Genomic DNA, 27,943 nt, shown 5'->3' with positions numbered 1-27,943 from the left:
GGTGGAAAAACGAGTTTTAATGACTCCAACCTAAGTGTATGTAAACTTCCGACTTCAACTGTACATGTGTCATTACAATATATAACAAGTGGTTTCTAAAACATAAAAATTTTAAAAGTGTAAGAAAAATGGCAGTGATCCATTTATACTGTTTCACAGTTCATATAAATATGAGAAATCTATTTTCCAACCATTTGATTTCTAGGCAGTAGCATTATACAAAAATGGAGGTGTTAATTGAACTTTGATCCAGCCACTGCAGCTACCTGTATCAGTTCTAAGGGGCATCAAGATGGCTCACACAAATAAATACCTCTAATCCTGCTCTTGGAGAACTACAGTACTGCATGTACCAGCTCAGCAGTGAAACACCTGATTCAGCTCACCAGGGGCTTGAAGATCAGTTGATTAGTTGAATCAGGTGTGATGGCACTAAGCTGGGTCAAAAACCTGCAGAACTGCGGCTCTCCAGGAGAAGGTTTGAGGATTACTGACTTAGAGGAAAATTAGGCTCCCTCCTCCCACTAAGTGGGATAAATAGATACCTCTCCATCTCTCTCTATACAGCCTGAAATCAGAGAGTAGTGAGATTAGTGGTTTGGTATAGGGGGCAATGAGGTGCATCGACCCTCAGACACTGCATAGATCTGAAAGAACTAAGAAAGGTGTAACCAGTAGGCATACTCCTTGCCATACACCCATCCAGACCTACGAGGAGTGTCCAGGTAAGCTTAAAGCCATCCAGACCTTTCTGACCTATGATAAGTGTGTAAGGTTCAGTGCTGATTTGGGGCCCGGGCAATAGTGTCTCCCCATCGCTACAGGTAGTTGGAGGTGACAAAGGCTTGGTCGTGGCGCACGCGGCTCTGGTGGACCATGGCGCGGTCGTAGGCCACCTGCACAGACTTGCGGATCGTGGTCTTCCTGCCCTCCATCATGTGCAGCTTGTCAGCCGTGTCGTCCACACCCAGAGGAGTCACCTTGTCCCGTGGTAGCCACTGCCTACAGGGGGCAAGAGATGGGAGGGCCGTTGAAGCAAATTCATTCAATTCACACATGCGTATTAATACACACTTGTACATGTGTGAAATAGGACAAGCACCCACCAAATTATTATCCATTGACTTTGAGCAGGTGTTCCTATGTTCAGGAAAAAGCTAAAGGTGACCTGATGAAGTCCCAAATTCCAATACAATGAACATACTTTTATATGAATCACATATAGTATGTTATAACTAGGGCCAGGACTTTTTTCACAGACTAGGCTATACTTTCTACTCATTGATTGTTAAAAATCAGGTGTATTATAAGCAGAGGAATGTGTCTATCCAACAGTTATTGACCGCAATGAGCTCAAATAGACATTGGACATGGTCATTGAGATTAGACACATGGGCCTTTACACAATAGCAAAACTTGTCAAAGGTTTGTGGGCATGTTCTTCAGTAGAACCCAAAGATATGAAGCAGCCGTAAAATCTAGATAAGAGGTTCGAGAGCTGCTTGTGGTCACTCATCCAAGTGGTAGCCAAACACCGCCCCCGTCTCACCATGTCCTCTTGTTGTCGAAGAAGAGCACCAAAAATAGCTTCTCCCCGGCCTCCTCCGTCCTCTGCTCCCCCAGCTGCAGGACGTCCAGCGGCGGCACGGGGATGGGCACCCCGTTGTGCAACAAGCCCTCCTTGGGCATCTCAGGGTCAATTATCTGGACAATGGGAAAGATGGATTGATTGGTTTTATTTTGACACAAAACACACCAATATTACATAGACAGTAATTGTATTCAACAGCAAATATGTGCCAAAAGGCAAGATGCTTTGTGTTAAATTGGCTTTTAGGGTGGTTTAAGCTTAACTTTTACAGTTAAAAGGCGTCATACACTGAGCAGTATGGGGCATGGTCTACACCCTTCAAACTCAACTCTGGACCTCAAAGCCAGTTCCACTGCTTTTTTTCATTGTTCCCCTCTAATCAGTGACTGATTTAGACCTGGGACACCAGGTAGGTGCAATTAATTATCAGGTAGAACAGAAAACCAGCAGGCTGCAGACCTCATATTTGAATACCCCTGGTCTATAAACTAATTCTGTGTGATTCTGAACTATCCTTTAGAAATTGTCATTCTATTCAACAGCAAATATGCACCAAAATGCAATACGCTTTCTATTAGTGGATTTCTGAGTGGCCTAACTTTAAATCTCCATATTTCAGACCGAAAACCATTTCCAAAATGATAACCCTATGATGATCAGCTCAGGTAACTGCTGCTCTTATCAATTTGGGGCCTGTCTCAGTGTAGGAGCAGATGTTTGCCCACTGCATTCTCTCACCAATGCAGGGTAGGAGGGGTACCCCCGACACTTGGCCCAGACCAAGTCCAGGGATTCCAGCGCCGCACCGTTCTCAAAAGGCATCAGGATACCACTGCCTGTGGAGACAGAGGGGAAAACAAAATACAAATATGCTAACGTCACAAAATGGCTTTTGTAGTAAATGAAGTACAGAGTTTACTTTGTAGAAGCACATTTGGCAGCGATTACAGCTGTGAGTCTTTTGGGGGTAAGTCTCTAAGAGCTTTCCACACTTGGATTGTGCAACATTTGGCCATTATTCTTTTCAAAATTATTCAAGGTCTGTCAAATTGGTTGTTAATCATTGCTAGACAACCATTTTCAGGTCTTGCCATGGATTCTCAAGTAGATTTAAGTCAAAACTGTATCTCGGCCACTCAGGAACATTCACTGTCTTCTTGGTAAGCAATTCCAGTGTAGATTTGGCCTTGTGTTTTAGGTTATTGTCCTGCTGAAAGGTGAATTTGTCTCCAAGTGACGGCTGGAAAGCAGAGTTTTCTCCTATCACAGCCATTAAAGTCACCTTTGGCCTCATTTTTAGGTCTCAAATTTCCTGAGTGGTTTCCTTCCTCTCCGGCAACTGAGTTAGGAAGGACGCCTATATTGTTGTAGTGACTGGGTGTATTGTTACATCCAAAGTGTAATTAATAACTTTACCTTGCTCAAAGGGATATTCAATGTCTGTTATTTTTTATTTTTACCCATCTACCAATAGGTGCCCTTCTTTGCGAGGCATTGGAAAACCTTGGTCTTTGTGGTTGAATCTGTGTTTGAAATTCACTGCTCGATTGAGGGACGTTACAGATAATTGTATGGGGGGTGCTACAGAGATGAGGTAGTCATTCAAAAATCATGTTAAACACTATTATTGCACTATTATTGAGAGTGAGTCCATGCAACTTATTATGTGACTTGTTAAGCAAATCTTTACTGAACTTATTTAGGCATAAAATAACAAAAGGGGTTGAATACTTATTGACTCAAGAATTAAAAACATAACTCCACTTTGACATTATGGGGTATTGTGTGTAGGCCAGTGACCAAAAATGTCAAATGAATCCATTTTAAATTCAGGCTTTAACACCACAAAATGTGGAAAAAGTAAAGGGTGTGAATACTTTCTGAAGGCACTGTATGTCACTGCAAATGTAGTTTTTGTATTTAATTTGAGTTTTCTGAAAATATGAGTTGGGACAAGTTGGAGGTACAAATGTCTTTATTGAGATGTTTTAAATGCACTACCAGGGTTTTATCTGGATAAAAAAGGGGCTTAGGTGGTATGCGTGGCAGGAGGAGTGGCAATGGACGTGCACGTTGCGGCTGAACTTTAGAGAACCTTTTTGAGGCCCCCATCTTGGCAGTGTAGATACATTTTTGAATTTTTAAGCCAGTTTCCTGTGATTCTACATATTCTGCCATGGAGCCGAGAGAAAATGTTGCAGTTTTAAAGCAAATTTCCTACAATTCTATGCATTTTGCTATGGCTAGTGCTTTGTTCTTTTGCTGAAACATAATAAATTGAATACTGCTAAATTAATTTTGGGGGGAATTTTCTATTCTCCCTGACTGTATTGCTTTTATTTAGTTGACTGTTAGTTTTCATTTTTTTTTTTATATCTGGTTTTAGCCGTTTAAGATTACACTGAAAGCGTTTTTCCATCCTGAAAATACATTTCAATTTTACGTTTCACGGATGAATCCCGGTTTCAACTGTACCGGGCAGATGGCAGAGCATGTATGGCGTTGTGTGGGCGAGCGGTTTGCTGATGTCAACTTTGTGAACAGAGTGTCCCATGGTGGAGGTGGGGTTATGGTATGGGCAGGCATAAGCTATGGACAACGAACACAATTGCATTTTATCGATGGCAATTTGAATGCAGAGATACCGTGACGAGATCCTAAGGCCCATTGTTGTGCCATTCATCCGCCGCCATCACCTCATGTTTCAGCATGACAATGCATAAACCCATGTCGCAAGGATCCGTACACAATTCCTTGAAGCTGAAAATGTCCGACTTCTTCCATGGCTTGCATACTCACCAGATATGTCATCCATTGAGCATGTTTGGGATGCTCTGGATCGACTTGTACGACAGCGTGTTTTAGTTCCCGCCAATATCCAGCAACTTGAAGAGGAGTGGGACAACATTCCACAGGTCACAATCAACAGCCTGATCAACTCTATGAGAAGGATATGTGTCGTGCTGCAAGAGGCAAATGGTGGTCACACCAGATACTGACTGGTTTTCTGATACCTAACTTTTTTTAAAGGTATCTGTGACCAGTCATGTGAAATCCATAGATTAGGTCCTAATTTATTTATTTAAATTGACTGATTTCCTTATATGAACTGTAACTCAGTAAAATCTTTCAAATTGTTGCATGTTGCGTTTATATTTTTGTTCAATGTAGATCAATGATGGTGACAGTCACACATGGTATAAGAAACTACTTCTAATAACCATTCAAAGCTAAATCAAAGAAATTACTTATGACTCGTTCTCAATGGATGAGTGCAGTTTCGCTAGGGAATATGGAGGATTGACGGAGAAAAGGCGAGAGGAAAAAGTACATTTAACATGCTTTGCCCAATCAACATGCTTTGCCCAATCGACTTTTTCCACATTTTGTTACGTTACAGCCTTATTCTAAAATGGATTTAAAAATAAAAATCCTCATCAATCTACACACAATACCGCATAATGACAAAGAAAAAACAGGTTTTTAGACACAATATCAAATTTACATAAGTATTCAGACCATTTACTCAGTACTTTGTTGAAGCACCTCTGGCAACGATTACAGCCTTGAGTCTTCTTGGGTATGACGCTACAAGCTCGGCACACCTGTATTTGTGGAGTTTCTCCCATTATTCTCTGCATATCCTCTCAAGCTCTGTCAAGTTGGATGGGGAGCGTCGCTGCACAGCTATTTTCAGGTCTCTCCAGAGATGTTCGATCGGGTTCAAGTCCGGGCTCTGGCTGGGCCACTCAAGGACATTCAGAGACTTGTCCCGAAGCCACTCCTGCGTTGACTTGGTTTTTTGATTAGGGTCGTTGTCCTGTTGGAAGGTGAATCTTCGCCCCAGTCTGAGCTCCTGAGCACTCTGGAGCAGGTTTTCATTAACAAACTCTCTTTACTTTGTTCCGTTCAACTTTCCCTCAATCCTGACAAGTCTCCCAGTCCCTGCCGCTAAAAAACATCCCCACAGCATGATGCTGCCACCACCATGCTTCACCGTAGGGATGGTGCCAGGTTTCCTCCAGACGTGACGCTTGGCATTCAGGCCAAAGAGTTAAATGTAGGTTTAATCAGACCAGAGAATCTTGTTTCTCATGGTCTGAGAGTCCTTTAGGGGCTTTTTGGCAAACTCCAAGAGGGCTGTCGTGCCTTTTACTGAGGAGTGGCTTCTGTCTGGCCACTAAACCATTAAGGCCTGATTGGTGGAGTGCTGCAGAGATGGTTGTCCTTCTGGAAGGTTCTCCCATCTCCACAGAGGAACTCTGGAGTTCTGTCAAAGTAACCATCAGGTTCTTGGTCACCTCCCTGACCAAGGCCCTTCTCCCCCGATTGCTGAGTTTGGCTGGGTGGCCAGCTCTAGGAAGAGTCTTGGTTGATCCAAACTTCTTCCATTTAAGAATGATGGAGGCCACTGTGTTCTTGGGGACCTTCAATGCCGCAGAAATGTTTTGTGTACCCTTCCCCAGATTTGTGACTCGACACAATCCTGTCTCGAAGCTCTATGGACAATTCCTTCAACCTCATGGCTTGGTTTTTGCTCTGACATGCACTGTCAACTATGACACCTTATATAGACAGGTGTGTGTCTTTCCAAATCATGTTCAATCAATTGAATTCTTCTTCTTCTTCAGTGGGGTTTATCTGCGGTTGGCATCCAACGTTATGGTGCATTACCGCCACCTACCGTACTGGAGTGTGGGCCAGAGACAGGGATAAACTAAATCCTACCTGCCAACCCTGTTTCTCTTAAAAAAGATAACAAAATATTTGAGACTTTATCTAATGACGCTCTACTCAATACAATCTCTAAACTAATTTCCTGTATCCCCTTCTCCCTCATACTAAATCTCATCCTCTCTCTTTCCCTCTGATACTGCCCACACTGTAGCAATACATGCTCCACAGTCTCTATTTCCTGACGATAATCACACTTTCCTGATGGATGCTTTCCTATCACGTTTAATGTCTTATTCAACTGGCTGTGTCCCACCCTTAATCTTGTAAAAATAGCCTCCTCTCTTCTGTCCCTTCCTGCCATCCTCCCCTCCCTGACTTTCCTCTGTACTTGAAATAAATGCCTTCCCTAATTATTTATATTCCACTGCTCCTGCCATCTCTTCACCATCACTGTATATATCAGTATTTTTGCCTCTGCCTTGCTCATTGACACTTCAACATCAACATCCCCACTACTAAGTGCTTGTTTAGCCTGTTCATCTACCGCCCCGTTCCCCTCCACCCCCACATGGGCTGGAACCAAGTAAATCTTATCTGAATAACCAACTGTTTAATCCTGCCATGGGTCTGTATCACCTCATAAAGCAGGTCTTGTCTGCTACGTGAGCTAAAGGACTGGAGACTCATTAACACTGCACATGAATCAGAGCAAATAACTACTCTGTCTGGCTTAACTTCCTCCACCCACTGCAAGGCCAACAGTATGGCCATCAGCTCCGCCATATATACAGCCAGATGATCTGTAATACGTTTCCTGACTTCCACCCCACATTCCTGCACTACAAATGCTGACCCAGTACGTCCTGTCCTTAGATCTTTTGAACCATCTGTGTAAATGGCCACAAAGTCCTGATACACAGTTTCCAGACGTCTCTTAAAGAAATCAGCTGGATCAACACCCTCCATATCTTTCTGTAGTCTATCCAACACTTCTAGATCAACTACTGGAGACGGGAGTAGCCATGGTGGATTGACAGGAATAACTACCGATGGACTAAACACCCTTCCATACAGTCCCATCTCCTTCGCCTGGGTATTACCCACCCACCCAAAGCTTGTGTTCGGTCTTCGCTCATGTTCCCAGCATGCCTGTAAAATCCCTTTCGCAGGATGAGACACCCCATGTCCTTGTAGGTTGATCCAGTAATTCATTGCCAGCTGCGGTCTCCTCATCTGCAACGGCATATCCCCCATCTCCACCTGTAATGCAGCCACTGGGGACGTCCGAAATGCCCCACTACATATTCGGAGTCTTTGCCCCTGTATGACATCTAGCCTTTCCATTGCGGTCCGGGCTGCCGAACCATATGCTATACTTCCATAGTCTATTACAGATCGGATCAATGCAACATACATGGTCTTCAATGAGGAACGCCCAGCCCCCACTCCTTCCCCGTCAGACAGCGCATCACATTTAGCACCTTCTTACACTTTCCCACCACTCTCTCAATGTGTTCTGCCCAGGTCAGTCTAGTATCAAAGTATACCCCAAGGAACCTGAAGGCCCCCACCCTCTTCAAGTTTCTCCCATATAACCTCAAGCATACCTCATCTCCCACCTTCCTCCTGGTAAAGAACACTGTTTGAGTTTTCTCTGCAGAGAACCTGAATCCCCACATTAATGCCCACCGCTCTGCCTCATCAATTGCTTCTTGTACCTTCCTGACTATGTATGGCACATTTCTTCCCCCACTTCCATAAGGCACCATCATCTGCAAATAACGACCTCCTTATATCCGGCTGTACCTGAGAGTAAACATCATTGATCATTACATTTACATTTACATTTACGTCATTTAGCAGACGCTCTTATCCAGAGTGACTTACAAATTGGTGCATTCACCCTATAGCCAGTGGGTAAACCACTTTTTCATTTATTTTTATTTTTTTCATTTTGTTTTCTTTATTTTATAAAAAAATTTTGTTTCTTTTTTTTTGGGTGGGGGGTGGGGGGGGGGGTTCGTAGAAGGATTACTTTATCCTATCCCAGGTATTCCTTAAAGAGGTGGGGTTTCAAATGTCTCCGGAAGGTGGTGAGTGACTCCGCTGTCCTGGCGTCGTGAGGGAGCTTGTTCCACCATTGGGGTGCCAGAGCAGCGAACAGTTTTGACTGGGCTGAGCGGGAACTATGCTTCCGCAGAGGAAGGGGAGCCAGCAGGCCAGAGGTGGATGAACGCAATGCCCTCGTTTGGGTGTAGGGACTGATCAGAGCCTGAAGGTACGGAGGTGCCGTTCCCCTCACTGCTCCATAGGCAAGCACCATGGTCTTGTAACGGATGCGAGCTTCAACTGGAAGCCAGTGGAGTGTGCGGAGGAGGGGGGTGACGTGAGAGAACTTGGGAAGGTTGAACACCAGACGGGCTGCGGCATTCTGGATGAGTTGTAGGGGTTTAATGGCACAGGCAGGGAGCCCAGCCAACAGCGAGTTGCAGTAATCCAGACGGGATGAACAGAGGACTAACCATGACTGAACAACAGAGGACTAACCATGCTCCCCTGCGGTGTACCATTATCCACCAAGTAGCTGCCTGATAAAGACTTCCCCACCCTCACCTGGATAGGAAATCCTTTATCCAGTTGTACATTCTTCCTCCTACCCCCATAATATCAAGCTTGATAAACAACCCCTCCTTCCTCAATTGAATTAACCACAGGTGTACTCCAATGAAGTTGTAGAAACATCTCAAAGATGATCAATGGAAACAGGATGCACCTGAGCTCAATTTCGAGTCTCATAGCAAAGGGTCTGAATACTTATGTAAATAAGGTATATTTCATATATATATTTTATATTTATATATATAGTCCCGTGTAGCTCAGTTGGTAGAGCATAGCGCTTGCAACGCCAGGGTTGTGGGTTCGATTCCCACGGGGAACCAGTATGAAAATGTATGCACTCACTAACTAAGTTGCTCTGGATAAATGACTAAATGACTAAAAATGTATATATATATATATATATATATATATATATATATATATATATATATATATTTATTTGCAAAAATGTCTAAAAACCTGTTTTCTCTGTCATTATGGGGTATTGTGTGTAGATTGATGAGAATTTTATTTGTATTAATCCATTTTAGAATAAGGCTGTAACGTAACAAAATGTGGAAAAGGGGAAGGTGTCTGAATACTTTCCGAATGCACTGTACATATAAATGATATATATGTTTTATGTTTATTCGGAATTGTACACATTTGCAGCTGAAAGCGGAATTGCAGCATACATAGGCCTACGTAAGTAAATACATGCATTTTATAATATGAGATGTAGTATACAATATTAAGGTTAAGCAGCATTAAGCAGTCTCACAAAGTAAGGAATAGGGCTGTTGTAGTATCTGTCAGTCCGAGTAGGGGGAAGGTTCAGTTTGTGACTGGATCAGGTAGATCTACCACTGACATGGCCTCTCGTCTGAGGCAAACATTTAATGTAATCCTGTGATTTTTCAAGCTTCTGGGCAAATGATCTGCAGAAGTGGGTGCGGCGGGACTCCAAGGACCGCAAGCCCATATCATTGCATGAAGAGTCGTAGGAGGTGTAGGTGGTGACTATTGTTTTAATGACTGAATGTTTAATGTTTTCTGGTAAACAGTGTAAGGACAACGACCATGCCTTATAAATATGGATAATGAGATCCTCTAATGAGTCCATCAATGATACTCTGATACACATACCTGTAGCGGTGTAATCTGCATCCCCGTTAACAGTATCCAGGAACTGTACTTTGGAAAGTGCTGGTTTTCCGAGGCTACGTTTGGGTGGTGAGCTGCTGTTGGGGTACACAGTACTTCCGTAAGCTGTGCCATTGTACTGCACATACAGTTGAAGTCGGAAGTTTACATACACTTAGGTTGGAGTCATTAAAACTCGTTTTTCAACCACTCCACAAATTTCTTGTTAACGAACTATAGTTTTGGCAAGTCGGTTAGGACATCTACTTTCTGCATGACACAAGTACATTTTCCAACAATTGTTTACAGACAGATTATTTCACTTGTAATTCACTGTATCACAATTCCAGTGGGTCAGAAGTTTACATACACTAAGTTGACTGTGCCTTTAAACAGCTTGGAAAATTCCAGAAAATGATGTCATAGCTTTAGAAGCTTCTGATAGGCTAATTGACATCATTTGAGTCAATTGGAGGTGTACCTGTGGATGTATTTCAACGCCTACCTTCAAACTCAGTGCCTCTTTGCTTGACATCATGGGAAAATCAAAAGAAATCAGCCAAGACCTCAGAAAAAAAATTATAGACCTCCACAAGTCTGGTTCATCCTTGGGAGCAATTTCCAAACGCTTGAAGGTACCACGTTGATCTATACAAACAATAGTATGCAAGTATAAACACCATGGGACCACGCAGCCGTCATACCGCTCAGGAAGGAGACGCGTTCTGTCTCCTAGAGATTAACGTACTTTGGTGCGAAAAGTGCAAATCAATCCCAGAACAACAGCAAAGGACCTTGTGAAGATGCTGGAGGAAACAGGTACAAAAGTATCTATATCCACAGTAAAACAAGTCCTATATGGACATAACCTGAAAGGCCGCTCAGCAAGAAAGAAGCCACTGCTCCAAAACAGCCATAAAAAAGCCAGACTACGGTTTGCAACTGCACATGGGGACGAAGATTGTACTTTTTGGAGAAATGTCCTCTGGTCAGATGAAACAAAAATAGAACTGTTTGGCCATAATGACCATGGTTATGTTTGGAGGAAAAAGGGGGTTGCTTGCAAGCCGAAGAACACCAACCCAACTGTGAAGCACGGGGGGTGGCAGCATCATGCTGTGGGGGTGCTTTGCTGCAGGAAGGACTGGTGCACTTCACAAAATAGATGGCATCATGAGGAAGGAAAATGATGTGGATATATTGAAGCAACATCTCAAGACATCAGTCAAGAAGTTAAAGCTTGGTCGCAAATGGGTCTTCCAAATGGACAATGACCCCAAGCATACTTCCAAAGTTGTGGCAAAATGGCTTAAGGACAACAAAGTCAAGGTATTGGAGTGGCCATCACAAAGCCCTGACCTCAATCCTATAGAAAATGTGCGGGCAAAACTGAAAAAAAGTGTGTGTGAGCAAGGAGGCCTACAAACCTGACTCAGTTACACCAGCTCTGTCAGGAGGAATGGGCCAAAATTCACCCAATATATTGTGGGAAGCTTGTGGAAGGCTACCCGAATTGTTTGACCCAAGTTCAACAATTTAAAGGCAATGCCACCAAATACTAATTGAGTGTATGTAAACTTCTGACCCACTGGGAATGTGATGAAAGAAATAAAATCTGAAATAAATCATTCTCTCTACTATTATTCTGACATTTCACATTCTTAAAATAAAGTGCTGATCCTAACTGACCTAAAACAGGGAATTTTTACTAGGATTACATGTCAGGAATTGTGAAAAACTGAGTTTAAATGTATTTGGCTAAGGTGTATGTAAACTTCCGACTTCAACTGTAGGTTATCATCTGATTTTCACTGGCTACATTTATATGAGATCAGCTCAAATATCATGATCACTTTTATTGCTGTTAACCTACCCAGCAATTTAAAACATGCCATGAATACCTTTCTTGATTTTGGCTAGTTATTGTAGCCCTTTTAACTCTGGATTTATATCAAGGTAGTACAGGATCATAATATCGGAGTGCATGTGTGCACAATTGCTCTAAAGAATAAACAACACACAAATGAGCTGGTGTATGTCTTACATTTCTTTGTGGAGGATTGGGAGAGGGCTACAGTCTGAGTCAGAACCACCATCTTTGTGCTTTGTGAACCCATTGGTGAGTCCTGAAAGAAGACAGAAACCAATTATCAGATATGCCAGACACTTGCAGAGTATAAGTTTAACAAAAATATGCTTCTTCAGCCACTCACCACTCTCCAGTGTATGGTTAGACATCTTGTCCAGCTCCCCCTCTGAGATGGCACCTCGACTAGGGTTCCCCCATTCGGGGGTGGTGAATGAGGACGGGGTCGGGGTCTGCTGGGGGGTCTTAGACGGGGTGGATAATGGGGTACTTAAAGCTGAGTTGGGGTTTGGGGAGGCACTGCTGCTAGTGACTGCCTCCCCAGCTTTCCCATTCAGTAAAAGATTGTCTCTCTCTTTCTCTCTAAGCAGCTTTGCTCCGTTTTTTGCTTTTTTGAAAAGCACAGAAGTCCGCCGCCCTACTCCCGTTGTGACGGGGTGTGAGGGCGAATGGTCAGAAAGGCCGTTGACCACCGGCCCTCCACAGTGCAAACTGCGCGCCTCTTCTGCTTTAGTGCAATCATAATTCCCTGTAGCGGCAAGGGTGGGTGTACCATTATCTGAGCTCTCGCTGTCCAATTTCAGACGCTTGTTGGGATGGCCCAGGGTCCTTGGCTCCCCAGTCATGGGGCGCAGGGTGGGAGGCTCCAGGGGCGTGTCTCTCTGCAGAGGGTGAGGTGCCAGGCACGTTGGCTCCAGCAATGGGGGTGGGGTATATTTGAGGTCCTCTGAAAGAGAAGGGACCAATCAAATTGACAATTCATTTACATCAAACTTCGATGATTAATTCAGGGCTTTCGCCATTCTAGCTCTCACAACTGTCCCACATGGGCTTAAAGCAGTAATTAGTAAGGGCGTACAATACAAATACAAAGTAAAATGTTCACAGACCTCAGCAAAACTAAATGGATAGGTGAGTTACACAACTTCAATGGTATAAACACTAGCATGCTTGAGTAGGGTTTGACTGCCTAGTATTCTCGGTTCCCCCCTGAAATGTGCTACATTGGTGTCAGAAGTGGGATGACATGACTGTATGAGGCGAGTCCACAAGAAGGCGGTGCAGAGGACGACACGAAGCACAGAATGTGCCTGGAGAGGCAACTACGTGGGACCCTACTTACTAGACTGCAGACAGTGAGGTGCTTTAAGTTGGTGCGTAGGGGGACCCTTGCTCAATTACCTAACGATAATTTGCTGTTAGCTCATGTTTGCAACCGGTCTCGTTGCAGCAGAGCAGATCATTAAATAGTCTGTTTCTGGGTATACAGTGCCTTCAGAAAGTATTCACATCTCTTGACTTTGTCCACATTTTGTTGTGTTACAGTCTGAATTTAAAATGTATTAAATTGAGATTGTTTGTCACTGGCCTACACACAATACCCCATAATGTCAAAGTGGAATTACGTTTTTTTACATTTTTAAAGTAATGTAAAATGTAAATGTGAAGCTGAAATATCTTGAGTCAATAAGTATTCAACCCCTTTGTTATGGCAAGCCTAAATACACTGAACAAAAATATAAATGCAACATTTCTACAATTTTACTGAGTTACAGTTCATATAAGGAAATCAGTCAATTGAGATAAATTCTATGGATTTCACATGACTGGGAATACAGATATGAATCTGTTGGTCACAAATACCTTTAAAAAAAGGTAGGGGCGTGGATCAGACAATCAGTCAGTATCTGGTGTTACCACCATTTGCCTCATGCAACGCGACACATCGTTTTCGCATAGAGTTGATCAGGCTGTTGATTGTGGCCTGTGGAATATTGTCCCACTTCTCTTCAATGGCCGTGAGAAGTCGCTGGATATTGGCGGGAACTGGAACACGCTGTCGTACATGTCGATCCAGAGCATTCCAAACACGCTCAATGGGTGACATGGCTGGGGAGTATGCAGGCCATGGAATTGTGTACAGATCCTTGCGACATGGGGACATTATTATGCTGAAACATGAGATGAAACATGAGATGATTGCGGCGGATGAATGGCCTCAGGATCTCGTCACAGTATCTATGTGTATTCAAATTACCAACGATAAAATGCAATTGTGTTCATAACTTATGCCTGCCATAATCCCACCGCCACCATGGGGCACTCTGTTCACAAAGTTGACATCAGCAAAACACAAACTCACACGACGCCATCTGCCCGGTACAGCTGAAACCGGGATTCATCCGTGAAGAGCACACTTCTCCAGCGTGCCAGTGGCCAGCGAAGGTGAGCATTTGCCCATTGAAGTCGGTTACGACGCCGAACTGCAGTCAGGTCAAGATACTGGTGAGGATGACGAGCACGCACACGAGCTTCCCTGAGACGGTTTCTGACAGTTTGTGCAGACATTCTTCGGTTGTTCAAACCCACAGTTTCATCAGCTGTCCGGGTGGCTGGTGTCAGACGATCCAGCAGGTGAAGAAGCCGGATGAGGAAGTCCAGGGCTGGCGTGGTTACATGTGGTCTGCGGTTGTGAGGCCGGTTGGACGTACTGCCAAATTCTCTAAAATGACTTATGGTAGAGAAATTAACATTAAATTCTCTGGCAACAGCTCTGGTGGACATCCTTGCTGTCAGCATGCCAATTGCACGCTCCCTCAAAACTTGAGACATTTGTGGCATTGTGCTACGTGACAAAACTGTAGATTTTTGTGGCCTTTATTGTCCCCAGCACAAGGTGCACCTGTGTAATGATAATGCCGTTTAATCAGCTTCTTGATATGCCACACCTGTCAGGTGGATGGATTATCTTGGCAAAGGAGAAATGCTCATTAACAGGGATGCAAACACATTTTTACACAACATTTGAGAGCTTTTTATGCATTTTGAATATTTCTGGGATCTTTTATCAAATAAAATAAAATGTTATTGGTCATACACACATGTTTAGCAGATGTTATTGCAGGAGTAGCAAAATGCTTGTGTTTGTAGCTCCAACAGTGCAGTAATATCTAACAGTTCACAACAATACACACAATACAAACAAATGTAAAAGTAAAAGAATGGAATTAAGAAATATATAAATTATTAGGACGAGCAATGTCGGCGTGGCGTAGACCAATATACAGTAGAATAGAATACAGTATATACATATGACATGAGTAAAGCAAAAATATGTAAACATTATTAAAGTGACTAGTGTTCCATTATTAAAGTGGCCAGTGATTTCAAGTCTATGTATATAGGACAGCAGCCTCTAAGGTGCAGGGTTACGTAACCGGGAGGAAGCTGCAGAGTGATGGCTATTTAACAGTCTGATGGCCTTGAGATAGAAGCTGTTTTTCAGTCTCTCGGTCCCAGCTCGTGTCTGAGCCGTTGAATTGCGACTCACCTTTGTCTCTATACTGTTGTTTTGCCTGTTTGATTGCCTTATGGAGTGAATAATTACACTGTTTGTATTCGGCCATATTCCCAGACAACTTGCCATGGTTAAATACGGTGGTTCGCGCTTTCAGTTTTGCGCGAATGCTGCCATCTATCCACGGTTCCTGGTTAGGATAGGTTTCAATAGTCATAGTGGGTACAACATCTCCTATACACTTCCTGATGAACTTAGTCACCGTATCCGTGTATTAGTCTATGTTATTCTCAGAGGCTACCCGGAACATATCCCAGTCCGCGTGCGTGATCAAAACAATCTTGAAGCATGGATTCCGATTGGTCAGACCAGTGTTGAATAGTCCTTAGCACGAGTACTTCCTGTTTGAGTTTCTGCCTATAGGAAGGGAGGAGCAAAATGGAGTCGTGATGGCCGGCAGGGATGTAGCTCAGTTGGTAGAGCATGGCGTTTGCAACGCCAGGGTTGTGGGTTCGATTCCCACGGGGGGCCAGTATGAAAAATAAAAAATAATGTATGCACTCACTTAACTGTAAGTTGCTCTGGATAAGAGCGTCTGCTAAATGACTAAAATGTAAAAAAATGTAAAATGTAGTTCTTTGAGGGCCGTCATGGTATCGGCTTGAGGGGGAATATACTGGGCTGTGACTATAACCTAAGATAATTATCTTGGGAGGTAATACAGTCGGGTATTCTAGGTTGGGTGAGGAAAAGGAAAAAACGGAAAGCTCATGAAACAAGGGACCAACACTTTACATGTTGCATTTACATTTTTTGTTCAGTATAAGCTCAGGAGTAAAAATGTGCTTAACAAGTCACATAATAAGTTGCATTGACTCACTCTGTGTGCAATAATAGTGTTTAACACTCATCTCTGTAACCCACACATACAATTATCTGTAAGGTTTCTCAGTCAGGCAGTATATTTCAAACACAGATTCCACCACAAAGACCAGGGAGGTTTTCCAATGCCTCGCAAAGAAGGGCAACTATTGGTTGATGGGTACAAATAAAAAGAGCAGACACTGAGTATCCCTTTGAGCATCCCAAAGTTATTAATTACACTTTGGATGGTGTATCAATACAACCAGTCACTACAGGTGTCCTTCCTAACTTAGTTGCCAGAAAGGAAGGAAACCGCTCAGGGATTTCACCATGAGGCCAATGTTGACTTTAAAACAGTTACAGAGTTTAAATGGCTGTAATAGGAGAAAAATTAGGATGGATGAACAACATTGTTGTTACTCCACAATACTAACGTAATTGACAGAGTGTAAAGAAGGAAGGATGTACAGAATAAAACATTTCCAAAACATGCATCCTGTTTGCAACAAGGCACTAAAATAATACTGCAAAAAATTTGTCAAAGCATTTCAACTTTTTTGCCCTGAATACAAAGTGTTATGTTTGGGGCAAATCCAATACAACACATTACTGAGTACCACTCTCCATAGTTTCAAGCATAGTGGTTGCTGCATCATGTTATGGGTATGCTTGTAATCGTTAAGGACTGGGGAGTTTTTCAGGATAAAAAAAGAAATGGAATGGAGCTAAGCACAGGCAAAAGAGGAAAACCTGCTTCAGTCTACTTTCCACCAAACACTGGGAAATGAAGTCACCTTTCAGCAGGAAAATAACCTAAAACACAAGGCCAAATCTACACTGGAGTTGCTTACCAAGAAGACAGTGAAATTTCATGAGTGGTTGAGTTACAGTTTTTACTTAAATCTGCTTGAAAATCTATGGCAAGAACTGAAAATGGTTGTCTAGCAATGATCAACAACCAATTTGACAGAGCTTGAAGAATTTTGGTAGCCGGCCGCGACCGGGAGACCCATGGGGCGGCGCACAATTGGCCCAGCGTCGTCCAGGGTAGGGGAGGGAATGGCCGGCAGGGATGTAGCTCAGTTGGTAGAGCATGGCGTTTGCAACGCCAGGGTTGTGGGTTTGATTCCCACGGGGGGCCAGTATGAAAATAATTATTATAATGTATGCACTCACTAACTCTAAGTCGCTCTGGATAAGAGTGTCTGCTAAATGACTAAAATGTAAAATGTAATGGAAAACTCTTACGACTTACCCAGAAAGACTCACAGCTATAATTGCTGCCAAAGGTGATTCTAACATGTATAAACTCAGGGTTGTGTATATTTATGTAAATGTGATATTTCCGTATTTCATTTTCCATAAATTAGCAACAATTTCTAAAAACATATTTTCACTTTGTTATTATGGGATACTGTGTGTAGATGGGTGAGATATTATTTATTTTTTATAAACGTTGTATTCAGGCTGTAACAACAAAATGTGGAATAAGTCAAGGGGTATGAATACTTTCTGAAGGCACTGTATGTAATCAAATGTCAATATCATACAACAACAGATTGCAGCCGCTTTTATCACCCACCTTTATCTGAAGAAAACAGGCCGCTGTCGACCTCTTCGTCTTTCTCCTCTTCGTCTTTGTCTTCCTCTTCCTCTTTGTCTCCATTGAAGAGCGAGTGGCGGTGGTGCTGGCCTTGTCGATAGCGGATGCTGTTGATCTCGCGCCGCAGGAGGCGGATACGGTGGGTGCGGGCGCCGCTGGAGCGCACGGCGGTCACTACGTCCAGCTTGTCCAGCAGCTCCTTCAGCTGCTCCTCGGGCGACATGTGCAGACGGTTCTCGGGGTCCAGCAGAGTGTCCACTACACAGGGACAGAACACCACACAGTGGATGGGTTTATTATTGGTCAATGGTAAAACCACTGTCAATATCATAGCCCACAAGACAGCAAACTCCTCAACACGATAAAGCAGCTCAAAATAGCTACCCTAAATATTATCATTCACCACAGGCTTGAGCTCACTCCAAAATAAATCAGAACAAAGTATCTGGGCTACAGGCAGAAAAGGTACCAGTGTTTCCCCTATATTCATTTAGGCTGCCATTCCAAAAAACATGTAAAACATTATAAGTACAAAAATAATCACATTTTGGGGGAGGGGGGAATAATTTTGGGGATGTTAAAACGTTTTCAGTGTTAACTTCAGACTAAAACCAGATATAAAGTATGTAGAAAAGATAATGGAGCTCTATAATTTGTAATCATCTTTGAGAACTAACCACCAGAATAAAAACTAGACAGTCAGGGAGAATAAAAAATGCAAAGAATTTCATGGCATGGGGCCCCCATTGATTTTGTCATAATGTTACACTCAGATAGCATAAGAACGTGGCATAAGCCATGGCAAAATGTGTAGAATTACTGCACATTTTCTCTCAGCCCCATGGCAAAATGTGTAGAATTGCAGGAAATTAGCTTTAAAACTGCAATTTTCTCTCGGGACCCATGACAAAATGTGTAGAATTGCAGGACACTAGCTTTAAAACTGTAAAATGTTCTCACCGCCCCATGGCAAAATGCGTAGAATTGCATTTTGTCTCTGCGGCCAATAGAGCCTCTAACATTTTCGGCCGGAGACCGCGCCATTGACCACGTTCACTTCTTGTTGTGAAAATCCCAAACAAATAGAAATAAACAATTCTGGGGCATTTTTTGGGGGACAAAGAATCAGTGATACATTTGTTTGTATTTTACCTTAATCCCTAGAGCAGCAGTACTAGCCTAGCGTAGAGACATTTGTTGCTACAGGTTTACTTAAAAGCTGGGCCACGTTCAACAGAGCACAACATTGTGGAACGTTCAGATAGAAATAGATTACATAGAACAAACATGCCTTTCTGATGTGTAAAATAAGGAATCACGGCAGTTCTATTCATGAAGTTCCACAGCGTTTGCCTACTGAGCGTGGCCCTGGTTCAGAAACAAGCCAACATCCGTGCCACCGCGTTACTCACCGCCCTCCCAGGTGCTCCGGAAGTAGTCATGTTTCTGGGGCGACTCGGCGAGGTGCATTCCCGTGGCCGGGTCCAGGCCCGTGTTGTGGGCCTTTCGCTGGGCGTGGCGGAGGATGGCGCAGCCCAGGTCGCGGAGTCGCAGGGCGGCGCGGTGGAACAGTGTGTCCTTGGCATTGTACAGCAGGCAGTTGGCCACCATCAGGTTGAAGTCGGCCTCCAGGTAGGCCACCGAGTCGTAGCTGTGGACTTCCAGCTTGGAGCGCATGGTGGTGAAGTCCATGGGCTGGCTGATGAACTCCAGATAGTCTGGGACCTGGCGACACAGAGAAGGGAGAGCAGAGAGACCATCAGGTAGAGAGACACAGACAGTCTGAAGTCAAGCCACCATTATCATGTCAATTACATTAATCCGTAGATCTGAAAGGACATGGGATGAGGGGTGATTTGGGACCAAGTAAAAAACATAGGCAACCCTAAGCTAAGCAACAGTTATAGGAAAACATTGACTACGAACAGACAATGGGTCACACATTGACTTGGCAATTCATAACAAAGCTGAACAGACCACGTGGTAGTTTTCATGACGCATGCAGCAGGACACCTCCCAACACCACCACAACACATCATAAACCATATGAAGGAATCGGATGCCCAGTATCAATTACAAACAGATCTCAGTACTGTGCAGGCTATGTATAATTTTCCCTGAACATCTCCCCGGCAGTTCAGTATGACCTCAGAAATACGAACACGTCGGAAATGGAGGTCATTTGGGACAATTAATAATAATAATAATAATAATAATATGCCATTTAGCGGACGCTTTTATCCAAAGCGACTTACAGTCATGTGTGCATACATTTTTGTGTGGGTGGTCCCGGGGATCGAACCCACTACCCTGGCGTTACAAGCGCCGTGCTCTACCAATTGAGCTACAGAGGACCAAAGTTACTGACATAACTTTGAAATTCACATAAAACCGCTTCAAATCTTTATAAAAATATATTGATAACGTCAATTTACGTGCATTTTCTAAATAAATAATAAATATGTTTTTAAACACGTTAGCAACATTTACGTTTGCCTGTAGCGTACACAAGTAGTTTTATTTTAATTTAACACATGTCCCAGTTTGTTATTGCTCGTTCAGTTGACCGGTCAGTCTGTAACTATGATGTTCATTTCTTCAAGGTTCAACAGTATTAACATGGTGACGGACCTCCTTGAGATTGACGGGCTGTGCAAATATCTGGCCCACATCTTTCTCCTGCAGCTTGTCCAGTGTGGAGCGCAGCAACACCTGCACCGGGGTCAGCTGTAGCTCCAGGGCCGCCTGGTGAACCTTGACCTTTGGGGAAGCATAGAGAGAGGGGTGGTGGGGTCAGAAGGGAGGCCAGCAACACAGACTCATGTAAATCTAAATTCCTCAGCAGACTATAGGTCAGTGTTTTCCCTAAGTACATGAAGTAGCCAGCCAAATAGAACAAGTATTCAGCCAGAGTGCTTATTTTGCCGAACAATTTCTATTTTGGTGGCCTCTGGTACATTCTAATGCCTTGTTTCCAATCCGAAATACACAGCTCAATTATTTAATACTTTAACGAGTTGGTGAATTGAGTTATGGTATTGAATAGAAAGACATGATTTTACAATAGAAATGACTGAATACGTATGAATTAGGTGTATTGTTAGTTGTTTTGGATATCGTCTAAGCCTATACGATCAGGTCAATTTTTCTAAGAGAACATTACACCTTTTTAAACATTAAACCAGTCTTCTCTTGAGATTAAAGTCATATTTACAGTTTTACTGCAAGATCTGAATTGCCACAATGTTTGTTCATCAAATTATGTATTTTATTGGCTCTGTGGCTGTGGACAGACTTCCCAGGCTCATCTTCCAGCTAAAAAAAATACAAATACACACTGATACTTTCCTCTATTTTGCTGGTTAAGTTGGACAAAAGGATAAAGTTAAATCACATACTCATATATAAAATGTCTATATTGCACATTTCCATATAAAAAATTGAATTTATTTTAAACGTAAATATTTTTCACATCAATTCAATTAATGAAGGATTTCAACAAGTGTTTGCAACTCAAAAATAATCCTTTAAGAGTCTGACAAATTTTCTTTTCTTGGGCATTTTCTGTCTGCAATAGACGTACAGGTATGATTGAAGAATGAAGCAAGTGTTAAACATGGGCTTTGCTACACAGAAAGCAGCAGTTGAATACTCCATTGTTAACACTTTAATCAAATCAGTAAGCCTACATCAATATCTTTAATATTACCATATAAGTATAATTAGCTTCTAACAGTATTATCATTTCTGGGCAACAACTTACTGTGATAGATTTCAATCAAAATGTTCAAAAAGAAACAAACATAGCTTCTTAGCAATTTCTCAAGCAAGAATTTTGCTCGGAGTAGAATAGCTTTTATTGGCAGAGAGGTTTGGAACTCTCTTATTGGTCTATTAATTTACCGCATGGTGATATCACCAGATGTTACCAGGCAGGCCAAGACATTATTTTACAATAAAAATTACTGAAAATGTATAAATTCAGTTTATTGTTAGTTGTTTTGGATATCGGCTAGGCCTAGGCCTACATGATCAGGACTAAAGGGAATCCCAGTTTTCCAGTGCTACCACATTTATTTATGTACTCCTTAAATTGTGTGCATGGCATCGTTTGAAAAAATGCAATTACAACCAGTTTCAAGCATGCCCAGTGCAGTCAAAAACGTGATTTTGGTGGGATGGAGTTTTGGCCTTACATGGTGACATCACCATGCAGTAAATTAGTTAATAGACCTATAAGAAAATGAGTTCCAAATCTATGCCAATAACAGTTAATTTTCCATTTTCCCTCCCCACCCAATGCTTCCAACAGACGATGTACTGAAGAGAGGCATGGTGACGACACTACGAAATGTGTGGATACAGTCCCTTTTCAGATCGTTTATTTTGCCCTTTAAAGCATTATGGTAACTACATAGTAACAAAATCCATAAAAAGAAAAAATACATGTAGAATTGCAAAGCTTTTAAAGGACAGTAGTTACATTGACAGTTGCTTGAGAAATTGCCCTTTGCTAAGAAGCTATTTTTGTTTCCTTTTTACAATTTTAATTGAAAACAATAACAGTAAGCTACTTAATTGCTGCATTGGACCTTTAAATGAAAAGTAGCCTAGTCAATTTAAGTGGGAAAAGTAGCCAGACGAAAATGAGTCTGTTATCGGCTGTTTAGCCGACGGTCGGAGATTAGGGAAAACACTGCTATAGGTACTGTATGAAAGAGTATCTTGACCTTTTATTTACGTGGGGAACTCATTGACAAAAAAAATATCAGTAATAACCTGAATTGTCAAAGCATGGACAGTCCAGTCCAGGGTTCCCCAATTGGCAAGCCTGCGTGCCAAATTATTTGGCCCCCCAAGTTTTGTTTTGTTTTGGGGGACATGAAACAATTTAAAATCACCAGCACATCAGCTCCAAGTGATATTAATTTTGGAAATCTGTTCCAAAGTACTCCCATGCATAATAGAGAGATACAGTATATGTGATCATATACAAATGTAAGCAAGGTTTGAAATGATTATGTTTTAGTCAAATATATCGGTTTGGGTTTCTTGCAGTCAATTTGCAGTCTACAAATTATTTGTAATTATGAGCGGATTGGCCCCCTGACCAATAAAAATATCGGCCCACGACTGAATCTAGCTGATGATCCTTGGTCTCTCCCTGCCTGCTCTCTCTTCAGTTTCTCCCGTTTGCGGATGAGCTCCACCAATAGCCGGGCTCTCTCCAGGTCGTGTCGCAACTTCTGCCAGTACTTCAGCTCCTCCCTCACAGCACACACCTTCTCATCTTGCTCCGGCTGCAAACACACAGAGATTAATTCAAACAACTCCCCGACATACAATTGAAGCAACCCCTATATTGTATCACTTAATGAACGAGAAGACATGATGGGAAAGAAATTGGACAGGTGAAAGCAAATTCCTGGTAAAGATACACCATTTTGCTTTTACCCGTCCTGTTTTCTACTATTTATTCAGTTAAGATGAAGGAGAGGAGATGGGGAGAGAAGATGAGGAGAGAAACCACTCCCAGACAGTCCTAGCAAAAATGTTGCTTGAGAAATCGCTCTTTGTTATGAAGCTAGTTTGTTTTTGACCGTTTTAATTAAAAACAATCACAGTATGGTACTTAATTGTTACCCAGAAAACAGCTGCACTGGACCTTTAATATTATTGAGATGCACCTGGGGATTTGAATTTACTGAACATCATTGTTATACTCCCAGGAGCATATTCAATTTAACAGATATAAATGTATTAGAACACACATGATTCCAAAAACATGTACAATTTTAAACAGAGTTTGACAGCTGTACTAATGATATTTCTCCAGATTCTATATTTCTACTGATATCTGCACTCTTTCATTACATTGCATCCAACAAAATAAGCCCCTGGTGTTAACATGCCCCTTTGACCTTGGAGTGCCAAATGACCTCTGACCTGTTCAATGTGCCTCTGTGATTGGACGTGGGAGTGCAGGCGACGAATGAGTCCGACCCCGTTCCGTGACTGGCGTTTCAGGAGCCAATAGTTGTGCAGCCTTTGCATGAACTGTTTCTTCCTCTGGACAAGAATCCCTTTGCAGATGTTGTTTAACCTGTGTGTCATCGGGAGGGGTTCAACACACAACTCAAAGTAAGCTCAGACTCCTTTGTCTCTGTTCATTGCTACAACATTTTTAAGTTATTGAAATACCGTATGGGCAACATTCAACTTTGCACATTGTCAACGTGCATCTGGAGTAGGGATGAGGCCCCATGTACATTTAAACATCTTACACACGGAGTCTACAACCACTCCACAAATTTCTTGTTAACAAACTATAGTTTACTTTGTGCATGACACAAGTAATTGTTCCAACAATTGTTTACAAACAGATTATTTCACTTATAATTCACTGTATCACAATTCAGTGGGTCAGAAGTTTACATACACTAAGTTGACTGTGCCTTTAAACAGCTTGGAAAATTCCAGAAAATGATGTCATGGCTTAAGAAGCTTCTGATAGGCTAATTGACATCATTTGAGTCAATTGGAGGTGTATCTGTGGATGAATTTCAAGGCCTACCTTCAAACTCAGAGCCTCTTTGCTTGACAACATGGGAAAATCAAGCCAAGACCTCAGAAAAAAGATTGTAGACCTCCACAAGTCTGGTTCATCCTTGGGAGCAATTTCCAAACGCTTGAAGGTACCATGTTCATCTGTACAAACAATTGTACGCAAGTATAAACACCATGGGACCACGCAGCCATCATACCGCTCAGGAAGGAGACACATTCTGTCTCTTAGAGATGAACGTACTTTGGTGCGAAAAGTGCAAATCAACCCCAGAACAACAGCAAAGGACCTTGTGAAGATGCTGGAGGAAACAGGTACAAAGGTATCTATATCCACATTAAAAACGAGTCCTATATCGACATACCCTGAAAGGCCGCTAAGCAAGGAAGAAGCCACTGCTCCAAAACCGCCATAAAAAAGCCAGACTACGGTTTGCAACTGCACTTTTTGGAGAAATGTCCTCTGGTCTGATGCAACAAAAATAGAATTGTTTGGCCATAATGTCCATCGTTATGTTTGGAAGAAAAAGGGGGTAGCTTGCAAGCCGAAGAACACCATCCCAACCGTGAAGCACGGGGGTGGCAGCATCATGCTGTGAGGGTGCTTTGCTGCAGGAGGGACTAGTGCACTTCACAAAATAGATGGCATCATGAGGAAGGAAAATTATGTGGATATATTGAAGCAACATCTCAAGACATCAGTCAGGAAGTTAAAGCTTGGTCGCAAATGGGTCTTCCAAATGGAAAATGACCCCAAGCATACTTCCAAAGTTGTGGCAAAATGGCTTAAGGACAACAAAGTCAAGGTATTGGAGTGGCCATCACAAAGCCTTGACCTCAATCCTATAGAAAATGTGTGGGCAGAACTGAAAAAGCGTGTGCGAGCAAGGAGGCCTACAAACCTGACTCAGTTACATCAGCTCTGTCAGGAGGAATGGGCCAAAATTCACCCATCTTATTGTGGGAAGCTTGTGGACGGCTACCCGAAACGTTTGACCCAAGTTAAACAATTTGAAGTCAATGCTACCAGATACTAATAGAGTGTATGTAAACTTCTGACCCACTAGGAATGTGATGAAATAAATAAAAGCTGAAATAAATTATTCTCTCTACTATTATTCTGACATTTCAAATTCTTAAAATAAAGTGGTGATCCTAACTGACAGGGAATTTTTACTAGGATTAAATGTCAGGAATTGTGAAAAACTGAGTTTAAATGTATTTGGCTAAGGTGTATGTAAACTTCTGACTTCAACTGTATATATATGCACTGTCAATTGAAAAAGTAGCACCAAAGTCTTTGCAATTGCAAAAAATCTCTCCTCACATCAACCCTCAGCACGTTGATGCGTGAGTCTGGGTATTTATATGCTGACCTCACGCCTCAACAAGCTTCTGATTGGTCAGTGTCAATACTCCTGGCCACCATTGATTGGCAGAAGTGTGAAGCATAGGTGCATGCCCACAGAATAGTGTTTCGAGGGTGTGAGAGGGAGGCATCCGCACGATCTCAGCCATCCACATAAAGAGATGCGCGTGCAATTATTGAACTGGGAACATTTTCACGCCGGGAGAACTTTTACAGCATGACGTCACAGTCAGAGCACGATCAGAACGATTGGGAACTATGCCACCTGGCACCTACTACCATACCCCATTCAAAGGCACTTAAATATTTTGTCTTGCCCATTCACCCTCTGAATGGCACACACACACTATCCATGTCTCAATTGTCTCAAGGCTTAAAAATCCTTCTTTAATCTGTCTCCTCCCTGTCATCTACACTGATTTAAGTGGATTTAACAGGTGACATCAATACGGGATCATAGCTTTCACCTGGTCAGTCTGTCATGGAAAGAGAAGGTGTTCCTAATGTTTTTTGAAAATACTTTCATGAGCGCGTAAAGACAGTATGGGTAGAATCCTGCTAGCTAATGTTCCACTAACAACAATAAGAGGCTGGTGAACACAGACAGACCTTTGAGAGGGGATCTGTGGAACCGTGACCATCGGTGTAGTGGCGGAACGACAGGCAGCCGCCTCCAGATCCTTCTTCCCCTTCCCCTGCTTGACCTCCTTCTTGCTTCGCTTCTGCACTAGTGGGGACTCAGTGTAGGCACTGCGCCCTCGGCTGGCCAGGCCCCCCATCACCCTCCCAGTGGTCTCCTCCTCGTCCGACCCCACTACGCCCTCCTCCTGGCCGGGCGGCGAGTGTGCCTCGCAGAAGGCTGTCTTCTTCACCGAGAAGGTGGTGCCGTTGATGTTGGTCTCGCGCACGGGGTCGATCTTCATGAAGAGGCCGGCGCGCTGGGCGCATGAGACGTGGAAAGCTGTGTAGCAGTTGGCCTTGTGGCACTGGATTGCAGCGCCGCGGACCTTCTGCTTGCACAGGTAGCAGGTGAGCTTCCACCGGGCGGGCGGAATGTTGTCAACCCCTTCCACGGGCTCCAGGAACACTGTGTTGGCGAAGCACACCTCAGGGATCCAGATGGCGCACACCACGTGGGCCCAGCGCCCGTCGCTGGTCTGCTTAAAGGCACCACCCCGGTTGGGACAGAGCACACAGTCCACCGGCCGCTGGGGAGACTGCAGGCAGCAGCGGCACAGCCACTGACCCTCAGGGATATAGGGCACGCCGTAGCACTCCTGGTGCACGGCCAGGTTGCAGGCGTCACAGAAGAGAATAACATTGCTGTTGAGGCACTCGTCGTCCAGGCACACGCAGCAGAAGGCGTCGTCATCGATGGCGCTCTGTGAGGGAGCCCGGCTGCGAGCCTCCCGGTATGACTCCTCCTCCAGGCGGTCCACCAGAAGCTCGAAGGTGTCGGGGGAGATAGTGGCGTGGCCGTCTGACGTCCGCCTAGTGTTCACCATCTCCAGCCAGGCCGCGTCCTCATCATCCATGTCATACTCTGCCTCCGCCTCCTGCTCTTCCGCCGAGCGCTCTATGTAGCGGTAGTAGGCCACAGGCAGAGGGGGCACAGCACAAGGGCTGAAGGTCTCCAGCATGCGAAAGGTGGGCTCAGGGAGGGGGGTGTGGTGATGGTTGTGTGAGGAGGAGTTGGTTTTGTAGTAAGGTTGTGAGTGAGCGTTAGGGCAGTAGTTCTGAGGGGTGGAGGAGGACGACGATGATGTGGAGGAGGCATGTTTGGAGTATTTCTTGAGGCCTCTGGGCATGGCAGGTGGCTTGCTTCCGGGGTTGGCTGGTGCGAGGGGCTGTTTGCTGTTCTCTTTGTTGCTGTTGCACTCTGCGATGTCCTGGGCCATCCTCTCGTCCTCCGTGATGACAGTCAGACGGTCCACAATGGAGATCCGGTGGAGCCTGCCGTCCAAGTCCACTTCCACCACTTTCTGGGTCTGGGAGTAAGTTAACGTCTCTCTGGTGGGGGACAGCTTTAGGCTGTAGGGTGAGGGGGAGCGTTGGCGGGGCCCTCCTCGCCCCCTACCAGCTTGGTCAGACTTCCTCCCACCACAATCCCCTCCACCGGCCAGGTGGCCCCTCCGGCGTGGCTTCCTCAT

At 43.6% G+C, this 27,943-nt stretch overlaps 1 protein-coding gene across 1 annotated transcript; it reads right to left on the bottom strand.

Moving 5' to 3' along the window:
* On the bottom strand, positions 1–27,943 carry LOC311149994 (bromodomain and PHD finger-containing protein 3-like; the record flags this gene model as incomplete). The annotated part of the gene is made up of 12 exons (XM_084187228.1): positions 1–1,002; positions 1,550–1,704; positions 2,330–2,427; positions 10,013–10,107; positions 12,054–12,135; positions 12,223–12,822; positions 17,840–18,118; positions 19,273–19,585; positions 20,492–20,620; positions 23,029–23,160; positions 23,807–23,963; positions 26,403–27,943. The coding sequence occupies 12 exons, from the start codon at positions 27,941–27,943 to the stop codon at positions 819–821; spliced, it is 3,765 nt and encodes a 1,254-aa protein (XP_084043354.1). The 3' UTR covers positions 1–818.

The sequence above is a fragment of the Coregonus lavaretus genome, assembly GCF_964263955.1.
Source record: "Coregonus lavaretus genome assembly, chromosome: 22".
NCBI classification, from domain to species: Eukaryota; Metazoa; Chordata; class Actinopteri; order Salmoniformes; family Salmonidae; genus Coregonus; species Coregonus lavaretus.
The sequence above is the reverse complement of the archived record's forward strand: the minus strand, read 5'-3'. Positions and strand labels throughout refer to the sequence as shown.